A 23,699-nucleotide genomic window follows, 5' to 3' on the forward strand; every position below is an offset into this window, starting at 1 on the left:
TACCTAAATCATTTAATATTATACCAAAATCATTATACCTAACTAAACCAATTATCCACAATTGAAAATACAGATATTATAAAAGATAATATATATATATATATATATATATATATATATATATATATATAAATTTTAAAACAGAATTAAAAAAATTGTTAATAATGTAGCATTCCGGAAGAAGTTAGTAACTTCCGGAAGAAGTACTTTCGGAAATCCAACATTCTCATTCCGGAACTACTTCCTCCTGTAGCTAAAATTTCTTCCGGGAATAGCTTTTTACTGTTTATCTTCTCTAAAAACTACCCAGAAAACGCCAAAAATACCGATAAATGCGTACCTCCGACGAAATAGGAAGAGCAACGACTAACACAACTTCAAATACGGAACAGTTGCTTCACGGGATCACCAAATCTTCAAATACGGAACAACTACTTCACAGGACCACCAAATCTTCAAAGCTTTTTACGGAAGGATAGCAATAGCAAGAACACGGGGATGCAGGTGAAATGGAAGGGTGTAAAACGAAAAAGTAGCGCAGTAAATTTAAAGAAAACTACATAGGGGCAAAATCGTCATTACATATGCATTAAATATTATTTTATTTTTAGTTATTATTATAAAATGAAATTTATTTTTACTTGACGTTGTTATAAAATTATAATTATTTTTTTATTATATATTTTGTAATACAAATTAAATGTTATCATATTAAATATTTTATATTTTTTTATAAAATATACAAATTAATTAATTTTTATGATTTAAATTATACTAAATTGTCACACAAATTATTATTTACATTTACATGCGCGTAAAAAAGGAATTACAAATATTAGTCATAATTATGTTCACTAATCATTTATCTATAATAATATTATTTATTTTATAACATAATTTATTTATTAAAATTAAATAATTAGAAAAACACAACATTTTTAAAAAAACAAATAAATTCCAGAAGAACCTTATTCCGGAAGAAGAAGGTTGTCTTCCGGAGGACCTTTCTTCTGGAATCACACCTTCTTCTTCCGGAAGAAGGGTCTTCCGGAGACAGCCTTGCATAAGGGCAAAATTGCCCATTCATTGTTTGCTGGGTGCCCCAGCAATATTGCGGGGTGCACGTAGCACCAAACCCAGTACCGAGGCCCAAATGACAGGAGAAAGAAAGAAAAAAATGGACATTGGCGTAGTAATTTATTATTCCGCTATTTGAAGACCTTTGGCAGCAACCTTGTTGTCTTGTCTCTTTGCAACTGCATCCGTTGTTTACAATGAAGGCTACTCTGAAGGGAAAGTACGATGTCGACAAAAACGGCGCTGCCTTTGCCAACATCGCCGTCAACGCCGGCGACGTCAAGTTCCGAGCCTCCGTAACGGAAGCCACTTTCATTAACGGTCCCAGCTTCACCGGCTTGGCGCTCGCCGTCGAGAAACCCGGTTCCTTCATCGTCGACTACAACGTTCCCAAAAAGGTTCGCTACTTTCCCAAATCCTAGTTACTTATAAGATTAAAAAAGATCAAATAAAAAATTATTTCTGAAGCCGTTTGAGGTTGTTTTTTTTTAGGACTTTCGGTTTCAGTTTATGAACACGGTTAGGGTTGGGGAGAGGCCGTTGAATTTGACCTACGCGCACAGCAGGGGCGACAACAGGACCGTCTTGGATGGAACCTTTGTGTATGATTCTGCGAACAAGGTTTCTGCCAATTACGCGCTCGACTCAGGGAACTGCAAGCTTAAGTACACCTATGTTCACAAGGGGTTGACCACGTTTGAGCCCGCCTATGACGTGGCCAAGAACACGTGGGACTTCGCCGTTTCGCGGAGGGTCTACGGCGGCGACGACACGTTGAGGGCCTCCTACCAGACATCCAGCAGGGTTCTGGGAGTTGAGTGGTCGCGGAATCCCAAACACACTGCTGGCTTCAAGGTGAATGAGTTTACTAATGAATGTCAATGTTTGGTTGCTAGTTGTGGCTGATTGACTTGTGTTTTCTTTTTTGAGGATTTTGATGTTTAAGTTTAACTTGTATGGTGGTAGGGTTTATACATTTGTGTGAGAATTTTGATGTTTAAGTTTAGCTTGTTTGGTAGAGTTTATAGAATTGCGGTGGAGATCCTATATTGACTAGTGATAGAGTCAGAATAGTCTATATAAGCAGGATGCGTTCATCTCATGATGTAATTTTGGGAGTTGAGTTAGGTCCAATTCCAAATTCTAATATGTTATCAGAGTCTACGTTAATGTTTGTTTGTAAGCCAATCAGGCCACCCATAATCAGACCGTTATTGGATTACCTACAAATGTCTAGTCAGGTGTGTTGGTGATCTCAAATTAACTAGTCGTGTGGATGAAATAATGTGTATAAGTGGGGACAAGTCCCTCCCTTCATGAACTAGTTTTTGAGATTGAGTTAGTCCTAAATCCAAAATCTAAGATTGTTATTATTTTTTTCTTCATGTTTTTGTGTTTTTCTTGAGTTGATTTTGGATGACACATTTTGCTTGTTAGTGTGTTGTGTACATTTAATCTCTTCCCACAAACACTTGAAATTTTGGACTTTGGTGGAACCAATCTTACTATATGCTTAGAGTTAGAAAATTGGTTGCTTTATATTTTGCTAGAGGGTTCATTCATAGTTGATTTTTAGTAGTAGAAACTTCGAGCATTCATTTGCCAAGGAAAGGGTTCTGAGTTGACTGATGAGTCAGCTTATGAATAAAGACTGTTAGAGTGAGGATGTAGTCATTCATCGTGGGAAGAAGTTTTGTTTGAAAATATGAAGCTAGTAGGTTTTGTGAAGTTGGTTATGTGGGAGGAGGTGCAAATTGCTTCCTGAAGATGGGACAACGGGGGTTTGGAAAATGATTTCACCTTTCTTGGGTGCTCAGAATCTAAGGAAAGGCTGTATTGGATTATTTATGTAAGGCTCATATGATCTATCTTCATTCTCATTTGATCTTATGACAAAGTTTCTAATGCTTCATTGGTAGTCTTGATTTTTCCCTTGCACCATTATTCCTTACAATCGTTAACCTTAATCAGTTACATATGTGGGGCATACAACGAGTTACTTGTCAGTGCTGTGGTCTTTCTCTCTGCATCTTCAAAATATATTTTACAGACTTGGATCAATGTTACAAGTTAGAACTTGTTCATTTTGACTTGTAGATGCCTTGTCTGTTTTTCTATTAGTAACTTAATCCATGGAGGTTTCACTTTTGAGGATTCTGCTATAATTTTTTTCTGCATGAAATTTGGTTGACTCCCGCTCCCCATTATATTAAGTTGTTCCTGATTATCATCTTTTTGTTTCTCAGAAATTGTCTAACTTTAAGCTTTATCTTCCAGATTGTAGCATCTGTTAACTTGGCCGAGGAATTTAAAGCTCCCAAACTTGTTGCTGAGACCACATGGAATTTTGAGATGTAGATTGGTTCCAATATATTGTTCAATTTCTTGATAGGTTTACTGTCAAGTTTTGAAGGCTTTTTGGTCACCATTGGGCATATTTTTGCCTTTGAATATATTATATGCTTGGAAGTGTTTTGATCATGTTATGAGCAACTCTGGCATTAATTGTCCACCAACAACTTCCCGTTTGATTTTAAACTATTTCATATTCACATTACAAAAACCTGTAATTGCTTGCCTATAAAATGTGCTCAATTATTCTCATAAGAGTTATTCTATATAGCTTTTCTGTTCGATCTTTTTCCATGCACTCGAGAATGGTTTGAATTTTGAAGGATATCTTGTTCTATTTGGAGCTGTATTGTTTCATTGTAAGTTTGAAGTGTACAACTTATTTGGATCACTTTATTTTTTCATTTTCAACTTGTATGTTAGCATTTGAAAAAGACTCTCTAGGAACAAAATAAATAAATTTAATAGCATGTTGAGTGATAGTTATGCACCCAAAACTGCAGAGTGAGTTGTATCACTAATAACATATTTGGCTGTTTTATTGCCTATAACAGATTTAAATGTGCTGTAATTATATATAAGGGTAGCTGGTATATCAAATTTACTCCATGGATAGCAATAGAAATTGATTGTCATAGTAGGTAAATTAATTACAATCTTAGGTAGTGTTCGGTTGTGTGAAAGGTAGTTAAGAAATGAGTGAAAATTTTCAAAATTTGGTATCGGGCATATACTTTTATAGTTTATTTTAATTCAAAACTTTCATCTCAATTATATTTCTTTCTATTTCATTCTACTCAACTGAATGTACCTTAGGTAGACTTTTTTGATTTAGGTCTCTTGTAAGGACTTTGACACTCAATTGAAGTTTGCTTCTAGAGGTGAGAGAATTTTGGTGTTGGTGCTATCATCTATATATAAGGGAGCTTCTAATCTGTCCTTGTTTAAATCACTGCGTGGTTGACTATTTGATAAGAAGATAAGAACATTCTCCAAGAGCTGTGGAGAGAACCTTTATGTTTAGTTGAGAGTATTGTCTTTATCATCTTCATGAAGGGGGATTGGAACATTAGCTCTTTACGGATCTTAGCCTAAGCCAAGATCCGGAGCAACAACACTATTGCATTAGTAGCCAAATCTATACAACTTTGATTTATCAAGCTGAAAAAGGCGAAAAATACACCAAAACAACAAATATTAGCCACTGTGTATAAGAGAGAAGTTCTAAGTGAAGAATACGGAGTTTCAATGGAATGAAGGATTTTTATATTACTGCCTCCTCTATTTATATATTTGGGTAACTCAATAAATTAAATATTTGAAAAATTACAAAAAATCTATATGTACCTCTAAATGGCAACAGAATAATTTCGAGAATTTTATTGTATATGAACCATCATGGTAGGTTTCACACACTCCTCCCAAGACTTTTTCAAATTCAGCTTCAGCTTCCATGTATGAGCTTAAAATGCAACAATTATCACGAGCCATAATACGGTGCTTAACACAAAACCATGCAAATATGCATGGTGAGACACATGTACATCTGGGCTAGTTACTTTTATCACCAATGTCAAGTGTCAATTACAAATCCATGTCGGAGAAAAAAAAAGAAAAGAAAAGAAAAGAAAAGAAAGAAAAAGTAAAAGACGTCATATAATGAAAGGAAAAAAGGAAAAGAAAAGAGAGATAAGGGAAAAAATAATGGAAGAGAAAAAGATGGAAAAAGAAAAAGGGTACGTGAATATAATTTAGCTAGATTTATTCCGCTTTTGTAGTTCTTTCTCTCTACTCTTGTCTTGTCTCTTGGCTTTTGCATCCATTTCCGTTCCATTGTTTACCATGAAGGCTACTTTGAAAGGCGGCTATGATGTAAACTCATTTGTACAAGGGTTGAAGATGGATCTTCAAAGGTTTTTTTTTTTTTATGAAATTTATTGAATGAGAGAGAAAGTGACGAGTTTATGGAGGATTGAATGTAAGGTATTTGGTTCAAAGTTTGAATGTGTTTGGATGGAAAATGAAGATGATAACAATGGTGTTCAAGTGGGATTAAAGAATGAAGGTTTAGAAAGATGAAGAAGGAGAATGAAGAACGGGGTTGGAAGAATCACTCATCCGGAATTGGTGTCACACACAAGGTGGTGTTCCTTGATAAACCAATTTCTTGAATCACTCAAGTAACTAAGGAGATTCACTCTCACACTTTAGAAGGTGATTAAAAACTCAAATTCAAGGTCTATCTTTTTATTAGAAAATGTGCAACCTATAAATAGGAATGACATCAAGTTGGTTACACAAGTGAAATGATCATCAATAACAACAATTGATGGTGTCATTAAACCTAATTAAAACTAGAATTGATAACAACAATTGATGGTGTCATTATACCTAATTAAAACAAGAATTAAGACACATAAACATATGGAAAATTGTGCAACTCCTTGATCAGCCAAGAGGCAGCCACAATCCTAGAGTTTTCACCTTATTAAACCTTACTTTCTTGGTGCAAATCCCAAGAAAATTGACAGCCACTTTAACACAAGTTTGTGCCTTTATTTCAACTAACAAAATACTAATAAAACCACTCAACAAAAGTGGCACCCTCTACTCTTCTTGGAACATGGTGCAATTAACAATATGAAGCTTCTCCACTTGTAACTTGGGCCTAAATTCAAATAGCATGGTTAACACTTGTTGAAGAGCTTCCTTGTCCTTCTTTGTTGTAGCCCTTGCCATAGGTCTTCCAAGTCCTTCTAAAGGTTCCTTGCCCTTATTCCTTGCCTTGTCCTCATCACTCTCTCCCTCTTCAAAAGGATTTGCCATCAAATCGGCTTCTCCATCTACATCAAAAAGAGTTAAGTCAGACACATTAAATGTAGTACTCACATTATACTCACCGGGCAATTCAATCTTCTACGCATTGCCATTTATCCTTTCAAAGTACTTGAAATGGACCATCCCCTCTTGGTTGAAGCTTGGATTTCCTTTGCTCCAGAAACCTATCCTTTCTCATGTGAACCCAAACACAATCTCCGGGTTGGAAAACAACTTTTTTGCACCCTTTGTTTGCTTGTTTAGCATAACTCTCATTCCTCTTTTCAATTTGGGCCTTGACTCTTTCATGGAGCTTTTTCACATAGTCCGCTTTGGCTTGTCCTTCCTTATGCTTAAAAACTGAAATATTAGGCATTGACAACAAATCAAGAGGAGTTAGTGGATTGAAACCACAAACAACCTCAAAAGGAGAACAACTAGTGATGCTATGCACAGTCCGATTATAAGCAAATTCAATGTGAGGTAAGCAAACTTCCCAATTTTTAAGATTCTTTTTCAAAATAGTCTTTAGCAAGGTACCCAAAGTCCTATTCACGACCTCCGTTTGTCCATCAGTTTGAGGGTGACAAGTAGTAGAAAATAGTAGCTTAGTACCCAACTTCCCCCATAAGGTGCTCCAAAAATGGCTTAGGAACTTGGAATCCCTCACTAACAATGCTTCTTGGTAATCCATGGAGTTTCACCACTTCTTTGAAGAACAAATCTGCTACACGATTAGCATCATCAAATTTCCTACAAGGAATAAAATGAGTCATTTTAGAAAACCTATCAACAACAACAAATATGGAATCCTTACCATTACTTGTTCTAGGAAGCCCTAAAAAGAAAGTCCATGATAAATCAATCCATGGAGAATCCGGAATTGGTAAAGGGGTATACAAACCATGAGGCATTACCTTTGACTTGGCCTTTTTGCAAATAATACAATGCTCACAAAATTTCTGCACATCTTTCTTCATGTTAGGCCAATAAAAATGCTCTTCAATGTATCTAAGGTCTTTTGGACCCCAAAATGCCCCATCAACCCTCCTTCATGGGCTTCACACACAAGCAAGTTTCTAGTAGAACAAGTGGGCACACATAATTTATTTTCTTTGAAAAGATAGCCCTCATATTTATAAAAACCATTTTTAGAAAACTTTTCACAATTTTTGAAGATTTCACCAAAGGTGTCATCTCCTTTATACATTTCTTTCAAGCAATCAAATCCAATCATTTTTGTTTCAAGCATAGAAAGCAAAAAGTGTCTCCTTGATAAGGCATTCGTAATAATATTTCCTTTTCCCTTTTTATGTTTAATAACATAAGGAAATTGCTCAAGAAATTCCACCCATTTGGCATGCCTTTTGTTTAGCTTACCTTGTCCTTTTAAGTATTTTAGGGACTCATGGTCACTATGGATCACAAACTCCTTGGGATAAATATAGTGTTGCCATGTTTTCAACGCTCTCACTAAGGCATACAACTCCTTATCATAAGTAGAATAGTTAAGGGTAGGACCACTTAATTTTTCACTAAAATAAGCAATTGGATGACCTTCTTGTAATAATACAACCCCAATCCCAACATTTGAAGCATCACATTCAATTTCAAAAGATTTTGAAAAATTTGGCAAAGCAAGTATGGGGGCATTGGTTAACTTTTGCTTAAGAGCATTGAAAGCTTCTTCTTGTTTCTCCCCCCATTTGAAAACAACATTTTTCTTAATTACCTCATTCAAATGTGCTTCCAAGGTACTAAAATCCTTCACAAATCGTCTATAAAAACTTGCTAGGCCATGAAAACTTCTCACTTCAGTCACACTTTTAGGTGTAAGCCACTCTTGGATAGCCTTGACCTTTTCTTCATCAACTTGAACCCCTTTGGAACTCACTACAAAACCAAGAAACACAACATGGTCTTTGCAAAAAATACATTTTTCAAGGTTAGCATACAATTGTTCCTTCCTAAGCACACACAACACCGATTTTAAGTGTGCAACATGAAAATCAAGGGTTATGCTATAAACAAGGATATCATCAAAGTACACCACCACAAATTTACCAATGAATTCTCTCAAAACATGGTTCATTAATCTCATGAAAGTGCTTGGTGCATTAGTCAAACCAAAAGGCATAACCAACCATTCATATAATCCATATTTAGTTTTGAAAGTGGTTTTCCATTCATCTCCTTCTTTAATCCTTATTTGATTGTAACAACTTGTCAAATCAATTTTGGAAAAGAAACAAGCACCATGCAATTCATCAAGCAAATCATTAAGTCTAGGTATTGGATACCTATATTTAATGGTAATATTGTTTAAAGCTCTACAATCGGAGCACATCCTCCAAGAACCATCTTTTTTTGGAACCAAAATTATCGGGACAACACATGGACTCATGCTATCTCTTACCCATCCCTTACCAATGAGTTCCTCCACTTGTCTTTGGATCTCCTTGGTCTCTTGAGGGTTACTTCTATAAGCTGGCCTATTAGGCAAAGAAGCTCCCGGCACGAGATCAATTTGATGCTCAATTCCCCTTAATCGTGGCAACCTACTTGGAACACTTGATGGAAACACCTCCTCAAATTCTTGCAAAAGAGTTTTCACACTAGAAGGCAATTCAAAGTTATCAAAAGTATTAGTGGTCAAAACATAATTTTTTGCAAATCAACAAGTACAGGGGCTGTTTTGAATGAAATAACCCTTTGACCTCTCCTTTTGTAGCTAGAAAATTCTCCCTCACTTTAAGTGTTTCATTCATCTTTTTCCTCTCTTGTGTTTCCCTCTTTTTGTCCTCACTTTTTGAACTCTCAAGTGTTTGGCAGAACAATCTAGAACTATAAGTGTGTATGTATAAGATAGAAGAATCTAGAACTATCATGATACTAATCTATCATGAAAACTCTAGAAAGACCTAAAGTAATGTAAAAACATTCACCACCATTGAGAGGTTGGTGACTTGAGCCTATAAATAAGCAATTGGTATGTTGTAATTGATCATCCAAGAAATCAATGACATAGCCTTCTTTCTAAAACAATTCTCTAAAGCTATCAACTATCAACTATCATCTAACCAACTACCAACAGTGGTATCAGAGCTACGTTCGGTCATACATTGGGCGTAGTTATATTACCTACCTACCATTCCAAAATCCTCCAAACTACTTCAAAAATTTCCTTTGTACTATTAACCCACTCCAATAATATTTTTTCTAAGCTATGGATAACACTACTCAATTGTCAACTATTTCTGTCCCTATCTTCAATGGTGAAAATTATGATTTCCGGTGTGTTAAAATGGAAACATATTTTTCATCTCAAGATGTATGGGACATAGTTGAAGAAGGCTTCACCGTTCCTGCGGATATTTCAGCTCTTAATGCATCTCAAGAAAAAGAGTTGAAGAAAAATAAACAGAAAAATTCAAAGGCGTTGTTCACCTTGCAACAAGCGGTGACTGATTCAATTTTCCCAAGAATTATGGGAGCTAAGACTGCCAAAGAAGCGTGGAACACATTGCAGGAGGAGTTTCAAGGAAGTGCTAAGGTACGAGCAGTTAAACTTCAATCTCTAAGAAAAGATTTTGAACTATTGAAGATGAAGGAGTCTGAGACAGTTAAAGATTACTATTCTAAAGTTAAAGAAATAGTTAATCAAATGAGAGCTTTTGGGGAAGATATTCTTGACAAGAAAATTGTTGAGAAAATTCTAATTACTATGCCCTAAAAGTTTGACCCAATCGTGACAACAATTGAGGAAACCAAAGATCTGTCTACTCTATCAGAGACAGAACTTGTGGGCTCTCTTGAAGCATAGGAGAAAAGACTGTATAGGCATAAAGAAGATACACTTGAAAATGCCTTCCAGTCAAAGTTTAAATTTCAGCCCCAAAACAAAGAAAATGGAGGAAAGAAAAATTATGGAGAAACTTCCAGAAGAAGAGAAGGTTCTAGGAATTTCCTTAAGAACAAAATAGATAAAAATCCTCCATGCAATATATGCAAAAGGCAAGTCCACACAGAGAAAAATTGTTGGTTCCGTAATATGCCACAATGCAACCATTGCAAGAAGTTCGGGCACGTAGAGAAAAATTGTCGCAACAAAAATAGGCATCAAGCCAATATCACAGAGGAGCATGATCAAGAACAATGTATGTTCTATGCCACTCAAGACTCAATAAAAGAAAAAGGAGGAAGATGGTACTTGGATAGTGGATGTAGCAATCACATGGCCAAGGATGAGACTATTTTCAAAAGCATTGACGAGTCTGTCAAAGTCAAAGTTCGACTGGGAAATGGAAGTGTGGTTGAATCAAAAGGCAAAGGCACTGTCATGGTGGAGACAGATAAAGGTACGCGACTCATCCATGATGTCTTACTAGTTCCCAGCCTAAAAGAAAATCATCTAAGCATTGGCCAAATGATGGAGAGAGGCTGCACACTTCACTTTGAAGGAGGTGTATGCAAAATCTTAGACAACAAAAGTAAAAGGTCTGAGATAGCCCAAGTAAAGATGAATAAGAGCAATAGAAGCTTCCATCTAAATTTAAAATATGCAACAAACATTGCCAGGAAGGTACAAGTTGATGATTCATGGCTATGGTATCAAAGATTTGGCCACTTCAACACACATGCCTTGAAGTTGTTACATGAGAAGAACATGATGAGAGATCTTCCAAGCATAAAGGAGAACAATGAAGTGTGTGAAGGATGTCTCCTTGGTAAGCAACACCGATTTCCTTTCTCAACAAGCGGAGCATGGAGAGCGAAAGATCTATAGGAGCTGATACTTACGAACGTCTGTGGACCAATGAGGACGCCATCACATGAGAACAACAGGTACTTCATACTCTTCATTGATGACTTATCTAGAATGACATGGGTATATTTTCTAAAATAAAAATCAGAAGTCTTTGGAGTATTCAAAAAGTTCAAGGCCCTTGCTGAAAATCAAAGTGGAAAATGGATAAAAGTACTAAGAAGTGATCGCGGCAAAGAGTACACCTCTTGCGAGTTTGAAAGATTTTGTGAGGATGAAGGCATTGAGCGACAACTTACAGTCGCATATTCTCCTCAACAAAATGGAGTGTCCAAGAGAAAGAATCGCACAGTTATGGAAATGGCTAGATCGATGCTCAAGGAGAAGGGACTACCTAACACATTCAGGGCTGAAGCAGTCTACATTGCTGTTTACATACTCAACAGATGTCCAACTAAGTCTGTAAAAGACAAGACTCCAATTGAAGGTTGGAATGGGAAGAAACCATCAGCAAAGCACCTTAGGATCTTTGGATCTATATGCTACATTCATATTCCAGACGTGAAGAGGCATAAGCTTGAAGACAAGACTATACGAGGTATCTTCCTTGGGTATAGCAATATCTCTAAGGGCTACCGTGTCTACAACTTGCAAACTAAGAAACTCGTCATTAGTCGAGATGTTGAAGTTGATGAGTACGCTTCTTGGAATTGGGATGAAGAAAAAGTGGAGAAGAACGTTCTTATACCCGCTCAACTACCTCAAGAAGAAGCTGAGGAAGAAAACCCAGGTGAACCACCTTCGCCTCCACCACAACAACAAGATCAAGAACTATCATCACCAGAGTCTACTCCAAGACGAGTAAGATCTTTGGTGGACATATATGAAACCTGCAACTTGGCCATACTCAAACCTGGAAGCTTTGAAGAAGCGTCAAAGCAGGAAGTATGGGTTAAGGCAATGGAAGAAGAGATATAGATGATCGAGAAAAACAACACATGGGAGTTAGTAAATTGTCCCCATGGAAAAGATATCATTGGGGTTAAGTGGGTCTATAAGACAAAGCTCAACCCTGATGGAACCATACAGAAACACAAGGCGAGGCTAGTAGCTAAGGGTTACTCACAGCAACCTGGAATTGACTACAATGAGACATTTGAACCAGTAGCTCGTCTTAATACCATAAGAGCTCTAATAGCTCTTGCATCACAAAAAGGATGGAGTATCCATAAACTAGATGTCAAATCCGCCTTCCTTAACGACGTACTTGAAGAAGAGATCTATATGGAGAAGCCACAAGGATTCGTGTCTGAAGGCAAAGAAAGCAAAGTGTTAAGACTAAGAAAAGCATTCTACGGTTTGAAGCAAGCACCTCGAGCATGGTATAACAGAATCGATCTGTATTTCATGGATCGAGGATTCAGGAGGAGCAAGAGTGAGCCTACACTTTACATCAAGTCTCAAGGTCAGTACACTCTCTTACTCTCTCTATATGTAGATGATCTTATCTACACGGGAAACAATACTAAGATGATGATGGATTTTAAAGAAGACATGATGAAGACCTTTGAGCTGACCGACCTTGGTTTGATGAGTTACTTCCTCGACATAGAGGTAAGTCAGAGAAATGAAGGGATATTCATCTCGCAAAAGAAATACACAGAAGGCTTACTTAAGAAATTCAAAATGTATGGTTGCAAACCTGTTGCTACTCCACTCATAACAAATGAGAAACTACAAAAGAATGATGGAGCACCAGAAGCTGATGCATCCAAATGCCGAAGTCTAATTGGAAGCTTCCTATATTTGATAGCTACATGGCCTGACATAATGTATGCTACAAGTCTTCTATCAAGATTCATGCAAAGCCCAAGTCAAATACACTTTGGAGCAGGAAAAAGAATTTTGAGGTATCTACAAGGAACAAAAGAGTTCGGTATATGGTATACTACCAAAACCAACTCAGAATTACTTAGCTACACCAACAGTGATTGGGCAGGTTCGACAGATGACATGAAGAGTACCTTTGGCTATGCTTTCTCACTAGGATCGGGAATGTTCTCTTGGGCGTCGAAGAAGCAAGCTACAATAGCAAAATCAACAACAGAAGCAGAGTACGTGGCAGCTGCTGAAGCAACGAGTCAAGCTATATGGCTTCGTAGGATACTTGAAGACATGGGAGAAAAACAAGATGAGCCTACTAAAATCAACTGCGACAACAAATCAGAAATTGCAATGATGAAGAATCCAGTGCATCACAACAGAACAAAACACATAGCAATCAAGTATCACTTTATCAGAAAAGCTGAAGCAACTAAAGAGATCAAACTCGACTACTGCAGAACAGAAGATCAAATTGCAGACATATTCACGAAGCCGTTGCCAAGACCAAGATTTGAAGAATTACGAGCTATGCTCGGAGTCACAGAAATTTGCATCAAGGAGGAGTGTTGAAATTGCTACAAATTTCTAGAATATTCTTAAATATAATATGTATGAAAATAGTAGAATATCCTAGAACTATAGTGTGTATGAATATGGTAGAACAATCTAAAACTATAATGTGTATGAATATGGTAGAACAATCTAGAACTATAAGTGTATGTATAAGATAGAAGAATCTAGAACTATCATGATACTAATCTATCATGAAAACTCTAGAAAGATCTAAAGTAATGTAGAAACATTCACCACCATTAAGAGGTTGGTGACTTGAGCCTATAAATAGACAATTGGTATGTTGTAATTGATCATCCAAGAAATCAATGACATAGCCTTCTTTCTAAAACAATTCTCTAAAACTATCAACTATCATCTAACCAAATACCAACACAAAGTACAAGGGATTTGTGGGAGCTGGAGTAGGAATAGATCTAGTGAGAAAGGCCATTTGTCCTTTGATATGAGAGCCATCCTAACTGAGCGTGACTAGGAGTGGTAGTTGTTACCACTCAGTGCAGGAGTAACAATGACTGAGGTAGGACTCTTATTCGGATGTACATAATAAGGACTCGATGGATTTTGAGTAGGGTCTTGGTTATTGACTCAATTGTCAACCATGTTAGGCGCTACACAGTATTAGTAGAGCTCCATGAAATGAAATAAAAATCAAGAAAGGAAGGGACAAAAGCTAAGACAATTGTTGAGTGAAGGGCCACTTTTTCATTAATTAATCATTGGTTATGCAGAGGAATATATAGCCTGAAATATTACACAGAATGGATATGATCGAATCTAGAGGACAAAAATGACAAAAAAAACACATATGGGTGTCAGCTGCGGTCAAAATACAGCTCACAAATAATACAATACACTACTATTCTAGAGCTGGAACTTCTATTCTTGTTTTGGGCGAATTGAATATTTGTGGGCTGCTCTGATGAAGTGGGCTGTTGTTTTGCAGAGAATAAGATTAAAGTTACTATTTGCCCAAGTATAGGGCGGGTATGATTTATTTATTTTAATTGAGTATAGGAATGAATAGTATAATACCCTATCCATTGTCATCTTAAATTAGATGCTTATATGACACCACTTCAAGGATATGCCTAAATGGGGAAAAGGTGTAGGCATCAATGTGCATGTACTATAGTTATATTTAGGTTAAAATATAACTTTCCTTTCATTTCTTCAATCAATATTTTTTATCTTTCATTTTAAAATAGAGACATTTAATCTCTTAATTTTTAAAAATAAATTATTTTGATTCAATATTCAATTTTATATATATTTTACTTATTTATTTATTTATTGTAATGAATTTTAATCCTAATTTATTCATTTATCATACCATCAAAAAATGATTTAATAATTAAATTATAAGAAAAATAAAGAAAATATGATGTCAGGTATGTGGCTCATGCCAAGAGAATTGTATGTCCTTACAGTCAGCTCTTAGAGTGTGTTTGGATGGAGGAATTTAAAATTCTGAGAAATTTTAAATTCTAAGAATTTCAAATACTTCAATTGAAATTCTTTTATTTTCAAAATTTTGCGTTTGGATAAAAAAAGTTAAAATTATGAGGGTGAAAAAAAATGAATGAAAAAAAAGAAAAAATATGATTGGTGTGCTAGTTATACATGTTCCTCTACACTCAGACCCGATCGATGTTCCACAATCTCATACGGTGTTTCTTGAAGAAGACTGTAAGAAGAAAATTTCAATTTCTCACATTTTAGAAGGAAATTGAAATTCCAGATTTTTAGTTGTTTAAAATTCTGTTTTAAAATTCCAAAATTTTAAATTCTTCACAAAAAAAATCCAAACAATGAATTCTAGATTACAGAAATTCAAATTCTCTGATAAATTACTTTCCTTAGTTAAAATTCTCTATCGAAATGTGGAGGGGTAATTTCTTTCCAAAGAAGAAATATGGTGAAAAAACTTACGTGATGATGGATGATTTACAAATTCATCCCGTAACATCAGACTTGTTGGACATAGGTGGAAGCTTCAACATCCAAGACATCAAAAGAAAGTTAAAATAGATATGAATAGTTGAATATGCTGATATCTTCTCTGAAAGATAAGGAAATGGTACTGGCAGCAAATCTAAAGAAGCTTTTGACTGTATGTGCTTTGATACTATCTTAGTACTATACTTACTAGATTTAGGCTGAACACTTTCCAGATATTAAGCTTAAATATAAGCTTTAATTCCTATAATTTTGGTTTTTTTTCTGTGGTAATTTTAGTTTTTTATAAAAAAAATTTGTAATTTTGATCAATTTTTCAATTTTGCATGTTTTATTTATTTTATTTTAATCCAATTAAATCACATACCTAATATATTCACATAAGATAGAATTAAAAAAAATAATTAATAAAATATAAAAAAAACATTAGACTAAATTAAAAATTCTCTAATGTGTATATTTTTACAACCGATAATGTGTCCTATAATTCACTGGTGTATGAAAGTTGGGCTTTATAAAAAAAATGGATTTTTTTTTGTAACAGCTTTATAAAAAGCGGATGAGGCTTAAATAAATTTTATGAAAAGTTTATTTCACCAACTATTTTTGTAATTGTGAGAATATATTTCTTAACAATATGACATAGAAATGTTATTCACAAATATTTTAAACGAATGCGTGACATGTCTTATAATAATTATTTTATTATCTCATAATAAATGTGAGAATAAATTTTCCAATCCCATAATCAGAAAATAAATAAATAGTCCGTGTTTATAAAGATGATCAGTTGTAAAAATATACACTTTTTTCGATATTAAAAATATACACATTAAAATTGTAAAAATATTTACAATGTATAGTTTTTTTATGCTTACATGATTAAGAAAAAAGTGGAAAAAGTAAGGCCCGTGTATAAGAAAGCAGGATAATATTTTTCTTTTTATATTAAAAAGTACAAATCATTATAAAGATATTTATGTTAAAGAAATTATAAATTCTTACCTTAAAAAAATGTAGGATTATAAATTTTCCATGGAGCATAAGTGTGTAGAACCTCAATTAGTCAATATCCAAAGGATTATCTGATGTAGATATAGGGCAAATTGACTCCAGGGGGTTAGTTTTACAAGCTAATTCCCAAAATAGGTCTCTTTCAAAACAAATTAAGGGAGGGTGGGGGGGGGGGGGGGGGGGGGTCTATTACTACAAAGGGTTCCACCATGCATGCTGGCGACACACGTGACTCGCCATGCATGCTGGCGAAACAGGCCTGGGACTTGAGTGATGTGGTGCTGGTTTCGCCACTCCACTGGCAAAACGCAAGTGACGCGGACACGTGGTGTTTTCGCCACTGCCACTAGCGAAAGAGGTGGCAGAGATGTTTTCGCCATTTTGACTGGCAATATAGGTGAGGTAGGCGTTCAGAGCAAACGTAGGTGTCAGAGGTGGCAGGCGTTCAACGGGTTTTGCAATCAGGACTGGCGAAACAGGCCATGCTGGTTTCGCCATTACCACTAGCGAAACATGCAGGTTTCCCTCCCCCTATTTAAGCCTTCGTTGGTACCAGCGCATTTTTTGACTTGAAAATTTTTTCTGTCTTCTTTATTTTTCAAGTTTTTCTACCTTCAAAGCCTTCAAGTTTTTCAACTTTCTCAAATCCTCTCGCATCACAAATTTTGTGCAGGTTTCCCTCCCCCTATTTAAGCCTTCGTTGGTACCAACGCATTTTTTACTTGAAAATTTTTTCTGCCTTCTTTATTTTTCAAATTTTTCTACCTTCGAAGCCTTCAAGTTTTTCAACTTTCTCAAATCCTCTCGCATCACAAATTTTGTTTTAAGTAATAATTATTTTTTAGAATGAAGTTTTATTCTCAAGTTTAACTGAAGTAGGTTTTTTTTTATAATTAGATTATTTTATTTCGAAGTTATTGTTGTTATAATTAATTATTTATAATATTGTTTTTGTAGGTATATTTTGGTATATGATGAATTCGGTTATAACAATCTTATATTTTAATGGAAGGGTATATGAAGAGAATGATGGTGTAATATTTGAAGGCAGTAAAAAAGCGGTTTAGATTAAACGTGAAATAAGTTTCAATGCTTTTAAAAAAAAATTGGAGATAAGGTAAAGTTAAAAAATAATGAAATTATTTGTTCTATAAGTTGTAGATTTTTAGTTTCAGGAAAATATGTTGCGTTGCAAATTTGTGATGACAAAGATGTTGAAACTATGATCGAAAGTTTTCAACAACAAGAACAAATGTCAGCTATAGGATTGTACATAGAAAAGGATGTTGTTGGTGGTTCTATGTTTCATTCTGCAAATTTTGTTACATGTGGAAATAATTGATCTAATAATGAGTCGGAACTGCCAAGAAATGTAAGCGCTCTAGATGATGATGATGATTATCTTGTGTCTAACTCATATGTTGAAGACTCTTTAGATGAAGATGATAGTGTTGATGGTATATCTGATACAGATGATGAAGTCATCCACATGATTCAATCAGTTACAATTGTTCACCCAAGAGAAGATATATTTTATTAAATAAAAAAAATGGGTGAATACATTTATCATTTTACTGCTTCTGGAAGAAGTTTTTGGAACTTCTGGAAGAAGTTTTTACTGAATAACCTTCCTCAACATTTTACTGCTTCTGTAACATATGAACACAAAAAAAAAACCAAAAAAAAAACCATAAAATGCTTACCTCTGAGGGAATAAGAAGAGCAACTACGATAGAAACCACCAATATTTAACCTTCACTGAACAACTACTTCCAACAAACTTGCAAAAACCACCAAAGCTTACAAAAACCACCCAGCACACAGGACGAAAGTGAAAGTGAAACACAAAGGAAGCGTAAAACCGGAAACAGGCGCAGTAAATTTAAAGAAAAACAAGACATGGGCAAAATTGTCATTAAAATTTAAAGAAAACCAAAGCTTGCATTAATTTTTTTTTTAATTCGGATTATTATTATAAAATTTAATGCATATTTAATTCACGTTGTTATAAAATAAATAATATTTATTTAATATATATTAAATTTTGTAATACAAATAAAATGTTGTCATAATAAATATTTTTTATTTTTAAAAAAATATACGGATTACATAAGTAAATATTTATTATTCAAATTTACATGTGCAATAAATATTTGTATGATTTAAATTAAATTCAATTGTCACAATATTTATTATTCAAATTTACATGCGCATTAAATATGCATTAGAAATGTTAGTGATAATTATGTATAGTAATAATTTATGTATACTAATATTATTTATTTTATAACGTAATTGATTCATTAGTTTAGTTGGTTAGAGCATTGTCATGGTAACCCTAGAAGAAATGTATTGAATCGATTCAATTACAACTTCGAATATGAAATTCAAAGGTATCAAATAGGAAATGATACTCTGAATCATCGAACTATAATGAAATACACGATCAACCAACATTTATCCAATTTGAAAAAGAGTCAGAAGAAATGGTTCGATCCTCTTATTTTTATTTCTCGAACGGAGAGATCCATGAATCGGGATCCTAATGCATATAGATACAAATGGTCCAATGGGAGCAAGAATTTCTAGGAACATTTGGACTATTTCATTTCTAAGCAGAATAGCCGTTTTCAAGTAGTGTTCGATCCAAAATTTCATGTGTTGACCGAAGGAAACACCTCGTTGCAGGTGCTTAAGGTATATATGTGCACAATAAATTATATCTCAATCAAGAACAAAATTACTATGTTCCTACATCAAGACAGAGTAAGTATATAATTATATTGATGTGAGAACTAAACTATTAAGTTATAATTGTGTACTTCTCGCATCAATATAATCGAAAGCAATTGCCAGTTTCTTTAAGAGCACATAAATCATTTAAAAATGAAGTCATAATAGTTGTTTGTTTCTAGCTAATTAGCACTAAATGCTAGATTAATATGATTTGGATTTTTTTTATCTGCAGAAAATAGAGCAATTCGTGTTTCCTAAGGATGCACAATTGTGAAATTTGACTGGGCGATGGGGCAATAATTTTGGTATGCTTGTATTTAATGTATTAACAAGTATTTGAAAAAATCAAAATGCATAATAATCATAAATTTTGATTCATGTTTGGCAGAGTAAGTTGTAAGTAGTTCACGTTGTCTATGCCATAAACTGTCATTGAGTTGCTTCTGTTCGAGAATAAATTGCTAATCATAATTGTATTTTTTGATAGGTGCATTGTGATAAAATTACTTTTAATTCACTTTAAGCTTATGTACATATTGGTTTGGCTTTGAAGTCTGAACAACACGCATCAGATCAAGGAAATGAACACGAAAAACTCTTAATGAATCTAAGAAAGTCATCAAAATCACGCCTCTAACCATGACAAGAAACACATCCTCTTAAACTTGCACTATTTCTCTCAATGGAATGAAACAAATATAGGTATATTGAACTGAAATGAACAAATATGCAGCCTATTTGTCTAAATGGAATTTATTTATAGAGATGAATTGAGTTGGAGATCTTAATATTTGTTCATACATCCAATATTTTTCACTGCCCCCCTTGAACAACACAAGAAGCAAGGCCTAAAGACCAAAATTACAAATAATCCAAAAATGAAATAGAAAAGTCTAGACTTTTATTCCAAACTATAGTTGTCAATGTCATATCTTGGATTGCAAGGCCCAACACACTAATTGATAAGAAATCACAGTTGAACTTGCATCTAGAACATAAATAACTTTGTTCCATGGAGGAAAAATGAAAGTTGGAATCTTGGTCTTTAAAGTTATTGGCAAGAACTAAGCATTGGCATCTTCACTATCAACTTAAGCTCCAGCTCACAAGAGATCCGAACTAGGTTGGCATTGCAAATGCTATTGGTCTAGCTTCATTTTTCACATTATTCATAGTCAATGCAATTTTTTGCACACCGAGCATTAGTTCCTGAGCACACAGGAATGCAACTTCGATGAATAAAGAAAAAAATGAATCCAGAATGTTAATGACATTGGTTAAAAAAATAAAAAAATAGAAATTATCTATAGAAATAAAAGCATTTATTATATTTAAAAATAAAAATAATTAAGTATTATTTTTTAGAAATTAATTGTAAGCACTAAATATTTGTTAACTAATATTTTTAGAACACTTGTAATAAGAATCTTTAATTAAAACTCTTGAAATGATTTAAAAAAAACCTTTTTAAAATAACATAATTTTGTATTAAAATAATTAAAAATAACATTAAAGTTATTGTTCAATTTTATGTGGTGGTGGCAGCTAATTAGCTATTTTTGCAATGAAGGGAAGACTTTTCTACTATAATTATTTTAGCTACATATGACTGCAAAAAAGTATATTAATTAGTCAACGGGATTTTAATATTCTCCAAGGGACTTGTTGGCACTCATAGGTGGGATGCTTATCTCAACAAAATTTTCTACATACGCATCCATCAAAATTTAAATATCTTACCACATGCTTATGAGATTCATGTCCAGTACCATTGGATTAATCATTTGTTGCCAACAATAATTATGGTGAGGAAAGAAATGGTAGGTACTCTAACAATGGTTGTTGATTTGTAAAGTGTTAGATGATTTGAAAAAATTGGTGATACATTTTGTATCTTATTAAAAAAAAATTGATTCTTTTTCATCAATCATATACTGTCTAACTAAATCTAATTCTCCTTATATATGTTGCTCAAAAAAATACAATTTGTGTGGGTTCTTTCCCTAATTAATGAAGAGATATGAGTAGATATCCAACAAATCAATTTGTGTGAATACCAATCATGTCTTCAATAGAGGAAGCAAATTAATCATGTAATTGTGATTATTAAATAAGTTAATTTAAAATAACAAATGAGTTAGAACTCTTACCTTATTTAATTAATCAAGGAAATCACCATCATTGAAGATGTTTATTGTTCATAATCAGAACAAATAATAGGGTAAAGCATAAAACGAGAGGGAGAAGAAAATATAAGACATGGTCAGTGATTTTCTGTATGAGTAGATCTATAACAAAGGTCCGTGAACGAGGATTTGTTTGCCTGGCTAATGGATCTAGCATAAATAAAAGAGTACAAAAATTTTAGAAACAAGAAAATAAGCCAACAAGACAAAAAAAATAATTATAAAGTGTGGACAAGGTCAATCTTGGACCTCTTGGTCTAACAGTCTATTTGGTGAGAACTAGAAGAGATGATGAACTTTCTAGTGTAAATTTTGTGTGATAGGAATAATCATAGGAGTGAGAGTGATGGTAAGACGTAGATGGAGGGTGCATCGACATAATTTCACATTATAAAGTTGTAAAAGCCTTTACAAGAATCCATTGAGACTAGCACAAAGAAACATGAACGGTTGATTTAATGTTATCAACAACTCATAATTTGTTTGGTAATCTCTATTTTTCTGAACCAACTAATGGGATATCATGATATGGTATCCACTTTTTATTTGATATGTGTTCTTTCAATTTTAAATTGGATTGAAATATAAATAACAACAACAACAACAACAAAACTAGCCCAATGAGAATTCAATGAGATTATCATAAGAAACGTGAACTTTTTGATTTGATGATAACAATGACTCAAAATTATTTTATTGGAAATCCGTGTCTTTCCAAACTAACCAATGGGATATCATGATACGATATCCACTTTTTATTTGATGTGTGTTCTTTGAATTTTAAATTGGATTGAGATGTGAATAATAGCAACAACAAAACTAGCCTGATGAGGATCCAACAAAACTATCATAAAAAACGTGAACGGTTCAATTTGATGTTATCAAAGATTCACAATTATTTGTTTAATAATCTGAATCATTTCAAACCAGCCAATAAGATGTTATTGTATGATATTCACTTTTTATTCAATGTGTACTCTTTTAATTTTAAATTGGACAGAGATGTAAATAATAACAATAAAACTAGTGCGTCCACTTTTTTTTTACTTAGAGTAAATAACATTATACTACCTTTAGATTTATTCAAATGACGCCAAATCCCAAACTCCAGACTTATTTAAATATTACAGGCGACTTCATTTGTATAATCTTAATAACATAATTTATAAAAGTAATTTATACCCTTGTCTTGAGTTTTTTCTGCACAACCTCTAGAAAAAAATGCTTTTACGCGAAAGTTAGTTAAACATCATATTTACTTGTGTCAATCTCATTTATCTAAATTATGTTTTATTGGAACTTAATATTAATAATAGATAAGGGTCGGTGCAAACAAAATCTCAATTAAATAAAGGGTATTTAAGAGATAATATCATTAAGTAAGATTAAATTAATTAAAATTTACTTATTTTTTAGGACCAATAAATATTGTAATAATAGTTGACACCTATTAGTATATGTACATAGTATCATTACGAGCATGCGAATCTTTTTTTTTAAAAAAATTTTAAAATTAATGCTATTTATTTATTACAATGAACATTTTTTTTATTGAAGCATATTCACAATCAACATTAATAAAGAGCAAACATAATGATTTCATATTTTAAAAAGGTGAAAATCAAATAATTCTTTTATAATTAAGGACCAATACCAAAATTCACTAATTTTTTAAGGATAAAAAGTAGTGATTTTAAATTTTGGAAGGATAAAAATCTAAGAGATTTTTTTTATATATAAAAATTAAATTTAAACTCAATCATTTTTTAAGGACTAAGGTTATCTTCAATAAAATTAGCTGAAAAGCTAACTAAAAGCTAATTTATTAAATTATAAATATTTGATAAAATTAACTATTGAAATAGTTGAAAAGTATAAAATAATAAAAATAATAATAAAATAATGATTTATTTAAAAATAATAACTAGAAAATTGAATAAATATATTAAAAATAAAAATGAAAGAAAATATAAAAAATTAGAAACTATGATTTTAAAACATTTCAAAAAATGTTGGAAGTTATTAAAAAAATCTATTTATGGAATAATCAAACAAACCTTTCGGTTAATAGAAAAAGTAAAAAATTAGCTGAAATATCTCATCAATATTTAAGCATATTATTTGTTATTAAAATTAAATTATAGTAGCTCTTAATTATGATTTTCATTCGTCTATATATTTTGTACTTTTTATTTTTTTTAAAATATCATTGTGTTTTCATTTGGTCTCCAATTACGTAGGTATTTAAGATTTCTTTTACAAGTAAAAATTTATTGATAAATGAAGTATAAGCCACGGGTATTACCCGCATACAATAGTACAAGCTAAGGTCACAT

The 23,699-nt window shown here is 33.3% G+C and overlaps 1 protein-coding gene across 1 annotated transcript; it reads left to right on the top strand.

The window, feature by feature from the left end:
• The first annotated feature begins 1,224 nt into the window (after positions 1 to 1,224).
• Positions 1,225 to 3,789, top strand: LOC100785739 (uncharacterized). The gene is made up of 3 exons (NM_001255259.3): positions 1,225 to 1,475; positions 1,570 to 1,932; positions 3,355 to 3,789. Exons 1-3 carry the CDS (start codon positions 1,275 to 1,277, stop codon positions 3,433 to 3,435), a joined length of 645 nt encoding a protein of 214 aa, NP_001242188.2. The 5' UTR covers positions 1,225 to 1,274; the 3' UTR covers positions 3,436 to 3,789.
• Positions 3,790 to 23,699: the final 19,910 nt, after the last annotated feature.

This window comes from Glycine max, chromosome 9 (assembly GCF_000004515.6).
Source record: "Glycine max cultivar Williams 82 chromosome 9, Glycine_max_v4.0, whole genome shotgun sequence".
Classification (NCBI taxonomy): domain Eukaryota; kingdom Viridiplantae; phylum Streptophyta; class Magnoliopsida; order Fabales; family Fabaceae; genus Glycine; species Glycine max.